The 14,814-nt window shown below is 49.5% G+C and overlaps 1 protein-coding gene across 1 annotated transcript in view; it reads right to left on the bottom strand.

Annotated features, from left to right (window-relative positions):
- Positions 1–540: 540 nt before the first annotated feature.
- The window catches only part of LOC136322444 (cAMP and cAMP-inhibited cGMP 3',5'-cyclic phosphodiesterase 10A-like), a 29,922-nt gene continuing 15,648 nt past the window's right edge, over positions 541–14,814 (bottom strand). The window contains 5 exon segments of the mRNA XM_066254448.1: positions 541–630; positions 2,231–2,432; positions 3,904–3,951; positions 5,161–5,324; positions 14,314–14,467. Coding sequence (XP_066110545.1) covers positions 541–630; positions 2,231–2,432; positions 3,904–3,951; positions 5,161–5,324; positions 14,314–14,467 — 658 coding nt within the window.

Genomic DNA, 14,814 nt, shown 5'->3' with positions numbered 1-14,814 from the left:
CCTTGGACTCCATGCAGTAGAAGAACTTGCCCTTGAACAGTTGCACGGCAATGATGGCAAAGAAGAACATGAAGAGCATGTAGACCAGGGGTCCCCAAACTTTTTACACAGGGAGCCAGTTCACTGTCCCTCAGACTGTTGGAGGGCCGGACTATAAAAAAAAAAAAACTATGAACAAATCCCTATACACACTGCACATATCTTATTTTAAAGTAAAGAAACAAAACGGGAACAAATACAATATTTAAAATAAAGAACAAGTAAATTTAAATCAACAAACTGACCAGCATTTCAATGGGAACTATGGGCCTGCTTTTGGCTAATGAGATGGTCAATGTCTAGTTCCATATTTGTCACTGCTAGCTGTAACAAGTGATATGACGCACTTCCAGAGCCGTGACGCCAGCGTCCCGCATCACCGGAAGTAGTACTGTATGTGAGTGATGCCGCGCTTTGCGGCGCCATCACATATAGTACTCACTGACCACCAATGAAAGAGGTGCCCCTTCCAGAAATGTGGTGAGGGCCGGATAAATGGCCTCAGGGGGCCGCATGCAGCCCCTGGGCCGTAGTTTGGGGACCCCTGACGTAGGCGTTCTTCAGGGAGTTCACCACACAGTTGAACACAGCCTGCAAGTGCGGGGGACAGAGCACCTACATGCTAGAACTTCAGGACCCTGTGTGGCTCTTGGGCCCCTGACCATCAAGAGGACCTGCTGCCTGCTGTTTTTCTCTCAGGAAGGAAGGGGTCATTGTGGATGTAACAGAGCGGCTGGCAGAGCTAGGAGAGGTGTCACAGGGCAGGTGGGCAATGACAGCCCGGAGTCCAGGCTGGCCTGTGTCAGGCAGAGCTGACACAGAGGGAATGGGATGTGGCCACTCACCCCAACCCCGCCCCGAGGTCTGCCAGAGGGCTACACTGTGCTCCTGCCCATCTGTGGGATCTGTGCAGGGCAGAGAAGCAGCGATGCTGTGACCCGCTTCAGCACAGGCACTTTGGGCACGCTTGGTGGCCCAGGGGTGACTCACGTTACCACCAGCCCTTTCCCTCAGCTCCTTCCCCACCAGGAAGCTCAGTTTTCCCTCCACTGCTGACCTGGCCCCAGTCCCAGCTTCCTGGAGCCCAGCAGCTGTCCCCATCCCACACCACAGCCACCTCCGGAAACACTGCCTGGCATGCACAGACTGAGCAGAGGGCTTGGCAAACACAGCCACAGCCCACCTGCACAGTGTCCCTGGGCCCTCTCCCCAATGGCAGGTCCAAGTTTCCACCTGACCCAGCGCCTCTGGCTGCTTTTAGGTCACCTCCCAGCTGGCCCCTTCACACAACAGGCTCTGGGGAAACTACCCTCTGTAATCCCCGCACTGCCTGTGTCCCCAAGACTTGCACCTCCAAGATCCTCAAACTACAGGTACTTCACTGCACACAGTTTTGGAGAATTAAATGACTTGACGCATATAAAGCACTTCACACAGTGATTAGATTTCAGAAGAACTCTAAGTGCTGGAGTGCACACTTCACACTTTCCTTTACTCAGAGCCTGAGCTGCACCCACCCTGCAGGGCTCAGCCCCATTACCACTCCTCGGGACCTGCCTCCCACACCACCCCATCATCCCCCAATTCCTTGGGCAGTCCTTTCCTCTGGACACTGCAGCTGTGAATGAAATACTGTCCTACAGGACACTGCTGGAGGTGTGGGTGTCAGAGAGCTGAGAGCACCCATCCCACCCACGCAGTACATGGTCTGAGAAAACCTCATGTGGGGGTTCCCCTCAGCTGTGCCTACCCCTATCCCACAGAGAAGCTGCAGGAGGACAGGGTTATTCACATTTATACACACTCACACATACATGTATGCACATGTAGTGTACACACCTAACATGCGTCCTGCACATGCACAGCCTAATACATGCTAATTCACATATGTGTACTCCATTGCACAGGCCCACACATCTACATGGCACATGCATGCTCATTCACATGTGCACAGGCCCACATATATGCACAGGCCCACACAAGTGCATGGTACATGCATGCTCACGCAAATGTGCAGAGGTACACACACGTGCACAGCACATGCATGCTCGTTCCACATGCATTCACATGCATGTACAGCACGTGCATGTCCGTCTACCACATGTGTGTGAATGCATGTGGGTGAGCATGTATGTACCCAACATGTATGCATGGCACTACATGCTCTCAAGTCCCAACTCCAGGCCCTTACCTTGAGCTTTGGCAGCCGCTTGATGGTCTTGAGGGGCTGCAAGACACGCAAAACTCTCAGAGACTTGATGGTGTTGATGTCCTTCCCTTTGGATCCTCTAGAAAAAAAAGCCATGCATGCAGATGGCTGGCTGCACACTGTGCCCTTCCACATGAAGCCCATCAGGGCCTGGGTCATGCTGCCTCTGAGTTTTGTCTTGGGCCTTAGGGCAGAGAACCAAGAGGCATGGAGGCCTCAGCCTTATAGGCACCACAGAGGCCTCATCTAAGTGGACATGGGCCAGGTCAGCAGCACCTGGTGAACAGGGAGTGCTAGGCTTCCTGATGAGAAGAGCTTATTGTCCCAGACCACTTCCATCACCCAGCACTCCCTGACCCCCTCAAACCAGCTTCCACCTGCAAGGTCAGCAGTGGGAGTGAGAGGGGAGGGGAGGAGAGGCCCATACAGTGACCTACAGGCAACGTGCCCCACAGGTCTGGAAGGGTTGCCTTCTCTTGAAGGGAGGTCAGGAAACATGTGTGGACCCCCTGCCTGTCCTCTCTCAGCTGCCCTAACACTCCTCCATGTGACATAAAACTGGCAGAAAGGGGCAGGAGAAGAGGATGGGACACCTGAAGGGAGGGAGGGAGAATATTAAATAAAGATAAACTGAGAGGAAGAGAGAGGAGGGAGGGGGGAGGAAGGGATAGAAGGGAAAAGAGCCAGAGTGAAGACAGAGACATCAAGACAATGAAGAAAAGAACAGGAGGGAGGTAAGGCAGGAAGTGAGGTAAAGAACATTTCAGGCACTAGACACAAGCTCAGAGGTCCAGGATGTTTTGGACCAGATCAGGGCCCCTCACAGAGGAAGCCAGAGGGGACCCAGGTAGCAAGCTGGCAGGGACAGAAGAACTGTCACACTCTGGGACTGGCCCTCCTGCCAATCTGAAGGCAAGGCAGGAGGTGAGAAGGGTTTAGGAGGCCAGCCTCAGAAGCAAGGCCAACCTGCCATTGGGGGTGCGAGGAGTGGCTGAAGGCTCAGAACTGGAGGTCCTAATCCATCCTGCTCAGAGGCCACTTCTCCCCAAGCTCAGGGGATCTGTACAAGGTGGAGAAAGGCAGTCTCTTTGAGCTCCAGCCAAGCTCTGGGGAGAGTGAGCCGCAAGGCCCAGGCAGGCTTCATGGGGGTGGGACCTTTAGGGGGCCCAGGCACGTTCTCCTCCTCCAGAACCATAGCTGGGGACTCCTCTCCAGAATCAGATCAGAGAAGATCTATAAGCTTCCATTTTACAAAACTAGAAAATGGCAAATTAAATTCAAAGTAAGTAGAAGAAAAGAAATAAGAATTAGATCAGAAATCAATAAAATTGAGAATAAGAAATCAACAAAGAAAAACTCAAACCTGTTTTTGAAAAGATCAATAAAATCGATAAGCCTCTAACAAGTCTAACTGAGAAGAAAAGAGAGAGGATATAAGTTACTAATATCAGAAATGAGAAAAGCACATCACTACAGATCCTATAGACATGAAAAAGTAACCAGGCATACATATCATGAACAACTCTATGCCCCAAGTTTGACAACCAAGATGAAACAGACCAACTTCTTGAAGGATCTGCCAAAATATACACAAGAATAAAAACAATCTGAAAGTACTTTATTTATTAAATATAATTGAGTTAATACTAAATAACTTTTCCAAAACAAAATGAACCAGGCCCAGAATGGTTCACTGGTGAGTTCTATCAAACATTTGAAGAAAAAAAATTGTATCAATTTGCTATAATCCCTCTTTATGCATAAAAGCAAGAAAACACTCCCTCATTCCATGAGGCCAGCACTACTCCAAGACCAAAACTTGACAAAGACATTACAGGAAAAGAAAACTACAGACCAATAGTTCTCATGAGCATAGATGTAAAAAGTCCTCAACAGAATTTTAGCAAATCAAAGCCAATCCTGCACAAAAAGAATCATACACCACAAACAAGTAGGATATATCTCAGGCATGCAAGGCTAGTTCAATATTCAAAAATAATTTAATCTATCATATTACCAACAGGCCAAAGAAAATCACATGATCATATCAATAGATGCATAATATTCATCTGACAATACTCAACACTCATTCATGATGGCAGCTCTCAGTAAACTAGGCACGGGGTAACCTCAGCTTGATAAAGACATACAGCTAGCATCATACTTAATGGGAAGAAACCAGAAGCTTTCTCCTAAGATGAGGAATAAGGTAAGGGTACCCTTTCCTCTAAACTCTCCTTTTTAACATCAGACCAGAAGTCCTTAACAATGCAGTAAGACAATACAAGGAAATAAAAGATACACTTATGAGAAAGAAGACATAAAACTGTCCTTGTTCACAGATGACATGTTTATCTCTGTAGAAAATCCAAAAGAACAGACAAGAACACCACTAGACCTAACAGGTGATTACAGAGAGATGGAAGGATACAAGGTCAACACACAAAAGTCAACTGCTTCCCTTGCATACTGGCAAGGAACAAGTGAAATTATAAATTAGGAATATAGTACCTATTATATTAGCACCTCCCAAAATGAAATACTTGTTTGTATGGAGGCCTAAGGCCCAGAATAGCCCACACAATGTTGGAGGCCTGGCATCGCCTGACTTCAGGACTAACTATAAATCTACTGTAGTCATCAGCACAGTGGGAGAACAGACAAATAGATCAATGGAACAGAACAGAGAGCCCCCAAGTAGACCCACATAACATAGTCAACTGATGTCTGACACAAAAGCAAAACCCAAACAGTGGATAAAGACAGTATCTTCAACAACAGGACACCCACATGCACAAAAAATGAATCCAGACACACACCTCACCAAAAGCTGCACTTCTGTTTTTAGAGGTGCGTGGACTCTGATCACAGCTACAGGGCTTCCAGCTGTCAGACTCCCCTATCTGTCTGACTGGTTGTTGAGGTTCAGTGAGCCGCTCTGGTACATCTCCTCCAGCTGCTTCCTGTTTCCAAAGTAGAGCACCAGGTCGGTGGTGAAGATGGCTTTGCGGATGATCTCGAGTACCTGCTCGTACTCACTGGAGCTCAGCGTGGAGAAGATGTTGTGCCCTTCCAGATGTGAAGACACAAACACACCACCAGTGACCAGCACAAGCTCGGATCCTGTGGCTTCTCCCCGGCTGGCGGTAGCACAGTCAGCCAGGGGCACCTGGCACGCCAATGACAGGTTTGGAGGAAACAGAAGAATAGTCTGAAATGACAAATGGATTGGTTTGTGCCTTCTCTTCCAGCTACAACAACAAAACCAGCACTTGAATGAACTATTTCAGCGATAGTAACATCATCTGCGGCCACAAAATCTCAGTGACTGAACTACATACCTACCTAGTTTGTGGATATGTCTAATCAGTAACTGAAGGCCTGAAAAATGTAAAGTATTTAAATAAAAATTTTTTTTTCTTAAATTAAAAGTGTAGTGCTTTTAATATTATACTGAAAATCAATGAGCTAAAAGTTACCTATATCCTTGTCCACTCCAGGAAGCATAATGAACACTGACCTCCTGTCTTTTTACCCTAGAAAGGGGTAGTCAACTTTTTTACACCTACCGCCCACTTTTGTATCTCTGTTAGTAGTAAAATTTTCTAACTGCCCACCGGTTCCACAGTAATGATGATTTATAAAGTAGGAAAGTAACTTTACTTTATAAAATTTATAAAGCAGAGTTACAGCAAGTTAAAGTATATAATAATAATTACTTACCAAGTACTTTATGTCGGATTCTTGCTGTTTGGCAGAATAAATCTTTATAAAACAACTTACATAGTTAAATCTATCTTTTTATTTATACTTTGTTTACTCTGCTACCGCCCAGCATGAAAGCTGGAGCTCCCCCTAGTGGGTGGGAGGGACCAGACTGACTACCACTGCCCTGGAAGTATCTGCCCCACAACCTCAAAGTAAAGTGCATGTCAGCACACTGAACACTCTCCCCACGCACAAGAGCTCACACACGAAATGCCAATCACGCAGGTGCAAGCCTGGGCCACCTTCCCTTCCATCCTTGGGGTGGGGGACAGTGCAGCGTGTCCCTCCTGGCAAGGCCCCAAGGCTGGTCACTTCGATTCTACTGTCCCAGAATTCTCTTCCTATATGGGCATCTTTTAAATACTTTCCACATTAATTCCTCCCTCTGAGAATTTCAAGTTTTTATTTGTAATTGAGATAAAAATGGATTGCTTTTCTCCAAACAGAAAAAAGATTGAGATAATTAAGATGTGTAAAATTTGTGGGTTCACTAATAATATTTTAATTATTTCATTTTTAGTTATCATGATGCTATCAAAAATTGGTTTTTGAGTGTTCTTACTTGTCATAAGCTACCATGATTGGCTGATGAAATATATTAAATTGTAAAGTTATTAAAGTGTATTTCTGTACAAGATCAGACATCCACTACATGCTGTCTGCTTCCTGTCGCTCTGGAGTAAAGCTGCATGTGCATGCTATCCTTGCCCTCAGTCTTTCTGCATCATTCACCTTTGGGAGTCCGTACATGCCCACAGCGTCCTCCAGTGCATGCAGCAGTCGGTTCTGGGTGGCCACCTCCCTGACAGCAAGGGCTGTATGGCCTTCTGCTTGCACAAGGCGCTGAGTGTGGAAAGCACTTTCACATACATGATTTCGCTTTCCAGTTACAAAGTGTAGACGAGTCCACCATCTCTCTGAGATGACGGCTATGCTGGAACACTACCAAGAAGTCCCTCTGATTGACAAGACCCTGCGTCTCCTGGCTATCACTGTGACTGTAGTGACACAGCCTCACAGCAGCAGCTCCACAAGCCCAGAGGGAGGGGTGCAGGCTGTGACCCAGCTAACATCAGCTCAGCACAGGGGGACGCATCTCATGCTCAGAACATGCGTGAGCGCCATGGGCCCAGCGGCTACAGCAAAGGCTGCTTAGTGACTGGTGGGGACAGGAAACGACTCAAGGTTGGGCGGCTGGCTTAACTCAACCACCTTTATGGCCTGTCCAGCCTTGCTGTCTGTGGTCCTAGAGCCAAATGCTACAGAACAGAAACCTTTTCTCTGACCTATGCTGTGACATCTCTCTGCTTTGGCACGACCATGACCCATGAAGCCACTGGCCTCTGCTTCCACCCTGAGTGCCTGCGAGCTGGGCTCCCCTGAACACACTGTAGGCCGCAGGGTGTCCCCCGGTGCTGATGTGCTCGCCTGCTGACGGCTGGGACCTGAAGAGGAGCCACATGCAATCCATGTGTGCATGTGACTCATCCCTCTGCTGCCAATACCCACTTGGTCACAGTGCACACAGTATTCTCGTGTGCTGCTGGTTGTGCTTTTAGTCTCTCTAGAATAGGGGTATCTTAGACTGGACTCTGTAAATGCTCTTGATGACCAGAGTTACGACCAGACTGCAACCCTGTTAGTGTGTCATCATGATTGCGTTTTCATCCCAGTCTAAGAAGTGTCTGTTGTCTAAGACAAACAAAATTCGTTATAAAGGAGCTGTACACTCTGCCACCCACTGTGGATTCATTATTTCTGTGATTGCTTCACAATACCGAAGGAGGAAATGTTGAGGATGGGACCTCTATAATAAAAGTTGTAATTAGGACTTTATTACTGCCTCCTTCATTTTTATAAAAGTAAAAGAAATGAATAAATAAACAAAAAATGGCCCTCTTCCCTTCAAGAAACTCTAGAATAAATATATTCCAGATAGTTTGCAATAATACACAAAACTGTAAGGGAGTCATACAAACCAAACACACCAGACAGACAGCTTGAACTGTCCTTCGGTAGAGGGCCGGGTGAGGGAGGCATGGTATGTGTTCACAGTGGGATGCTCCTCAGCCACGAGAAAGGATGACACTGCCATCGTGACAGCATGGATGGATGGTGAGAACGCCATGCTAAGCAAAGTTAAGTCAGACAAGAAAGGCTAAGTACCACGTAATTTCACTCATCTGTGGGACATAAAACTGAAACTCAGAGACACAGACAACGGCATGGCGGCACCAGAGGAAGGGCTGGGGGCAGTAAAGGCTTAAGGGGACCAAACACATGGTGACAGGAGGAGACCTGAATCTGGGAGGTGGGAGGACAACACAATGTACAGATGGTGTATCACAGAATTGTACTCTTGAAACCTATAGGATTCTATTAACCAAAGTCACCCCAATAAATTTAACTAAAAAGAGAATTAAAATAAAATAAAGAGTGGGGCAATAGTATGTTTACACTGGTGAGTAAATAAAATGGAGTTGATTCTTGTATTGTTATATTTATTATTTTATACAAACAACCATAAACCTATTTTTGCACCATCCTATTCTGTGTCCATAAACAAAGTATTATTTAAAGCTCCAATTTCATGTTAGTTAAAACATAAAGCCTCACAGAGTAATACAACACATGTGTATCTCGGTAGGTAAGTGTGTCAGCATTAAAAGCCCAGGCCACACTGTGTGAGGCTCACACATACTGAAGGCAGCGGGCATGTGGTGGAGGCAAGCAGCCCAGCACTTTGGCCTCCGCGACAGCAGAGGTACGGGCTATGGGCGCTGTGGTCCTGGGACCCGCGCCGTGCCTGAGCACACATGGCGTTGAGGTGCGGTGATGCTGGAAGGACTCCAGCTCTTACACCGGGTGACACGAAGGACCCAGCTTCTCCTGCCATTGGCTGTGTCTGTCCATCAGAGCTGGGAGCACAGTCCCCCCTTAGCAGATGCTCAGCCTGCAGGGTCTCCTGATGCCAGGACAGTGGTCACTTAGGACCACTGCATCTAAGGCCCGACCTCCCTAAGCTCACCATGGAGGAGCTCTCAGGGTAGTGGAGCCACAGGAGACCGAGAGTGGACAGTGTGTCCGGCTGGGTGGGGAGGGCTCTGGGAGGACAGGAGCAGGACCGCATTCTGAAGGACACACAGAGGTGGGAAGGGGGAGCATGAGACGTGTGTTTGCTGGGACGACACCAACTTCAGGATGTTGAGCAAGTGGACAAGCGCCAGGTGAGAGTTCAGGTAGAGGAGGGTGAATAAGAGGCCCAGGAGGGAGCGCATGGGGGCCCCAGACGATTCCAGGCAGGTGCTGACATGACCAGGTCTGCTCTACAACAGCTCTGCCCACAGTGTGGACGTAGGCAGGGCGGGGTGGGGGGGGCACACAGGCAGGGGGAGGGCACATGGGCAGGGGGGGTGGGGCACACAGGCAGGGCTGTTGGTGTAACACAGGCAGGGTGGGGTCAAGCAGGCGGGGGGGCGGGGCAGGCATGTGGGCAGGGCTGAGGGGACAAGGGCAGGGCAGAGGTGACACGTGTACATCAGAACAGATGCAGAAAGACACACTGACCAATCTTTCCTCAGCGAGATTTTAAACACTATTATTAATCACAGTAACTCCAGAAGGCCCTGTGCTACTCAGACCTATGAGAGTCTATGGATGGCCCAGGGCTCAGGTGTTGACACCTGAAGTCCAGCAGTCCAGACCTCACTCCCTGCAGTCCTGCTCCAACCAGGTTGAAAGTCACTGCTCTAGGAAGTGACAGGCAGGGTGGACTCCCAAGGGCTTTAGGATGAAAATGTCCATGACAACTGACTGCATCCAATTTGCACAACCCAAGGCCTTGAAAAGATGCCCAAGGCTCACTCTGATGCATCATTGCCCCCCACATGGGACGGGATGGCACACTGAGGAGCAGGAGCAGGCTGTAAGTAAGAACTCAGGTTTTGGGGTCAAGCAATTCCAGAGTTGGATCCCATTCTGCTACTGCTAGCGATGGCACAATGGACGATGCTCACAGTTCTTATCTGTGAAATGGGAGTGCATAATTCCCACCACATAGGATACCACAGGACTGACAGCACATGAGTATGAGCACAGACCTCGTGTCTGGTTTACAGAGAGTCCTCAGCCGGTGACAAAACAATGACTAGGATGGTGGAGGTGGTTCACTCCATTAGCACCATTCTGTAGCCGGAGGGAAGGGAGAGGGATAAGGAGACACGAACAAAGAGATGTGCCCAGATGGATGTGGGGGCCAAAGACCATGTCCACTCAGAACCCTGCAGGGCAGGACAGACTGAAGCCAATCTGTCCTGCCACCTCAGGTCAGCAGCGAGGCAGTGCTGGGCATACCACAGGCAATGGAAATTTCCCAGCGCAGACACACTGCAGGAATGTGTGAGCATGTCACGGAAATGTCACCACTACATAAAGTAATGAAACTGCCATGGGATCTCACAATGCTGGGTGAAGAGGAACTTTCTTCAAGTGTGAACGTATTTCCAAAGCTGTGGGAATTCGAGATTCATAGGATGTTGAGAAGATTTTCTTAATAATGAGCATAATCATTCCTAATGAGTCTGATTTCTAAAATTTTGACTTTCTGATACTTACCATAGGTAGGAGAGTTACAGGAGGCAAGTGACAGAAAAAAAGCAGATTCAATTTTCAAAATAATCATTAACATCTCAGAGGAAAGGGAAGGAACGCATTTAATATTCTGACACTAATGGTTCTATCACAATCGCTAAAGTGAGTAGGTAAGGTTTAGGTGAGAAAAAAGGGCCTATTTCCTCGGATGTCACTGTCCACTCGAAGGAGTCTCCTCACTCGAAGGCGTGTCCCTTTCTCCTGCTGAGCCACCTACTCGCTTTGCACCACGGAGACTTATCTGTTCACTTTCTCCCAAACAAGACTTGCAGTTTTTATCTCTGGACTTGTTCTGCCCAATCTAAAGTCTCCCTCATTCTCCCCATTTCTACCTCGGTGTGACCATCTCCACACCCATCCACAGACTCCAGGGTCACAGCCCACAGTTACGGAGATGACTGACATGCAGGGACTGCCCCCTCAGGCTTACACTTCAGAGCAGAAGAAAGCTCACTCATCCTGGAAAGCTCAGCACAACGTGGAACCAGGAGGACACATGTGTGCTCCGGGGCACCGTGTGGGAGCACGCTGAAGAGGCACCAGACTGCCGCAGCCATGGTATGGAGCACTGGCCCCTCCCGGCCATAGAAAGGCTGTTGAGAAGGACAGACAGACTGTGACACAACAGCACTGAGGGCAGTCAGGGAAGAGACATCCACCATATGAGCAGTCCTGGTCAGTGAGGAGATCGAGGCTGGGAGGCCACTGAAGACTGCCCAGCAGGAAAGCAATATGTGCAGACAGGCACTGGAAAGGTGGAGTGGGGAGGTACCACCTTGGAGAAATGGTGGTCAGGGGAGAAAGGCAGTAAACAGACACATGATAAAGGACCGAGGTGCGCTGCCAAGCACATGGGCCCTTGAGGGACATTCAGGAAAGCGTCATGGTCAGAGTGGCCAGCTCTGCATGGGGTACCCCAGGTGGGCAGTCTCCTCTCCTGAATGCCCACCCATCATGACCCTATACACAGCCATGGCGCAGTCACTGTGGAAACCGTCCTGATGCTCTAAGTTAAAAGATCACGGTGAGAGGTTAGAAAACAACCTCTCTTCTCTCTGGCTGGCCTCACAGGGCGGCTGGTTTCCTCCATGGCTCCACTCACCCCACAGGCCAGCCCACACGCCTGCTCACACATGGAAGGGGATCTGGGCCACATGTCTACGTATGCTTCTCCTTCCCTCGGCTGGCACTACCGTCAGCCCACAGCCCCTGCACGCTCCGTCTGCCTGTCCTGGTCAGCGAGGAGCTAGCTGTGACCCTGCATTCAGGTCAACAACACTGTGACATGCACAGTGCAGAGTTGGAGGTCTGGACAAGCGGGGTCCTGGCAGATGTGGCCACAGGACGTGGGGCGAGAAGGCTGCAGGTGGAGAGGGGTCATCCAGGCACAGCCTATGCTGGGGAACCAGGTCACAGCAGGTGCCCACACTGAGCACGACTCTGGCTACAATGAACGCTGCTGGGGGTTTGGGAACCAAAGTGACAGTGCCCTAGGCTGAGACACAGTGAGAGCCACAGCCCACTAGAAGGGCTGCCTCCCCAGAGCACCTGCAGGCAGGGCAGTGAGAAGAGCGGCCACGGGGCTGAGCTGGGACGCTGGCCTCCTGCAGACCCCACACTCCAGGACAGAGACGTGTGCTGCGATGTCCCCTTACCCCGTGCGGTGGCTGGTGGCAGCTGGGAGGCGCTCAGTGACAGGCTCCCCCTGAACCCTCAGGGGCAGTAAGATCTGAGCAGGAACACTCAGAGACATGTCTTGAGTGTACCTGCAAAATCAGCTGAGAGTACAGAGGTTTCCAGAAAAGGGGGGCGACTGTCCTGAACACTGCTGCTCGTACTATGGGCCCCATAGGGCAGGGTCTGCAGTGGCCTCAGTACACTGCTCCCTGTTGCAGCTCACACAGGAGCTTTGGTCGGTCTGGGATCGGCTCAGTCTTTACAGGAGGGCTACTCCCCCGAATCCACGGCTATGCCCAATCGCTCTTTCCAGCTTCCTGTCCTTGTGATCTGCTGAGCCCATCTCCTCAGAAAACGGAGCAGACGTGCCCCTGGGCCTGTGCAGCGACTGAAATCCACCTCCGGGGCTTGTGGCCTAACCTTTCCCAGGATCTCCTGGGTGACAGCGGCTAGCCCAGACTCCTCTCGTCACCCGGGCCCTGCGACCAGGTCCTTCTCACTGGGGGAGCCCCGCTCAGTAACCAGGCCCACACAGTGAGGGAATGCTGCAAGGGGAACCTCTGTGAGCTGCAGCAGCTCGGGGACAGCTGGGTGCACCTTCCTAAGTCAACACAGGCCCCTCCCGCTTATATCAAGGCCGCGCCACCATCTCTATCACTTTTCTTCTTCCCATAACAACAAACAGCCTGATGGGAGGAGTAAGGTCAAAGGATATATAAACTTACGTGAAATTCTAGAATGTTTGATTATTTACGAAGAGCACATTTTTCTTATGTCGGTGTATACACATATACACACACACGAACCCACTTGGATCTTTAGGCAGGTATGTATGTTTCTATCTATTCATTCATACTTATATCATTACACATATATCATTAGAGGAAAAAAAGGGAAAAATTGGTGTCAAGGGGACATCAGGGACAAAACCAGCCCACGAGCAAGGAGAATGTTCAGCTACCTGCCGCAGGGGACTTGAAAACAAAGTGCTTGGTCTCCAACACAGCCTCCATGTCTGCCCAGAAGGTCATGAGCACTCACACTTCCGCATGCTCTGCCTCCTCCCTCTCAGTCCTGCAGGTGGGACCCGGACAGGTCAGCTTCTCTGGGATAGGAGGTGCTGAGCATGCCAGCCCGGCCAGCCCAGGGGAAGCTGGTGGGGTACAGAGAGGACCCCTGGTGACACAAGAAAGAACTGGCCCAGGCAGAGACGCCCAGCTGCTTCACAACTTGCTGTGGCTGGTCCCTGCTCTGAGCACTCAGAGTGCTCCCTTTAGACACAAGACCCGAAGGCCCTCTGATGTGTCCTCCTCCTTCTCCGAGGTGCTGACAATGGAGGAAGATACAGGGTCTGCCACCAAGTCAGACACAGCTCGTTTTATTACAACCACTCTGAGGTTATCGCTACCTTGTTAGGGTGAGTTTGAGGGAAAAGGTTTAAAGTGTAGGAGGACCCCTATGTCTCTCTCCTCCCTCTCCCTCCCTCCCTCCTCTCTAAAATGAATCAAGTCTTAAAAAAATAAAGTGGAGGAGCATATATATTTTACAGTGAAGTTGACAACTGTCCTTGTCTTGATCAAACAGCAAGAACACCTTAAATGCAATGCAATGCAATAAAAGAAACAAACAAAAATTTAAAGGGCTTCAGGAAGCACTTAAAACCTTGAATTTGCCTAACTTTCAAGATCTTTTGTTTAATATATGCTGGTTCTAGATTACGAAAAGCCTCATAAATTAGATTAAACTACATGAAACAAACTTTGCCTCAGGCTGTCATGTACTAAAACACCAAATATGATCACAAAGTATATTTAAAATCTTCATAAAGGATCCTTCACCCAAATCCATATTAACCTAGTGCTGACCACAAGTGCCAGCTCCCAGGACTGAGAGCACCTTCCCATCACCCCAGAGAACTGCTCTCCTGGAAGGAATGCCAGCCACAGAGCGGGCGCAGCCAGCCAGCCCACCTGTAGGATGGACACTGTCTGGGAGAAGTGGTGCTGCTCCATCATGGACGTGGAGTACAGGACGGCCAGCGGGTGGTTGAACTTCTGCAGGTAGCTGTTGCTGAAGCCCCTGTGGTCCAGGTCATGACACAGACACGCGATCAGCAGTCCTTTGCTGTAAGAACGGCACAGAGCGCAGACACTCAGCCCCGCGGACAGGGAAGAAGACCCGCAGCTGACCACCGGCCACAGCAACCTCTGCCACGGATGCCACAGCACCAACGGAGCTCTGAAGTGCTGAGTGACCTCATCATTTTAACCTTTGCGTTTCTGCTTATGAACACGAGAGTAAAACCATTCCTCAGTTTTTCTCCTCAAGTCTGAGAAGAAGTGGAATTGATAACAAATGAAAGCACACATCCCAAACCACAGTCACCACCAATTTGCACCAGGGAGAGCGATCTCTGTCCACCACAGCCCAAGTCTCACATCGTCGCTGTTGTTGTAACTTGTGAATACAGC

This window comes from Saccopteryx bilineata, chromosome 2 (genome assembly GCF_036850765.1).
Source record: "Saccopteryx bilineata isolate mSacBil1 chromosome 2, mSacBil1_pri_phased_curated, whole genome shotgun sequence".
NCBI lineage: Eukaryota > Metazoa > Chordata > Mammalia > Chiroptera > Emballonuridae > Saccopteryx > Saccopteryx bilineata.
This window is presented reverse-complemented; position numbering and strand designations above follow the sequence as displayed.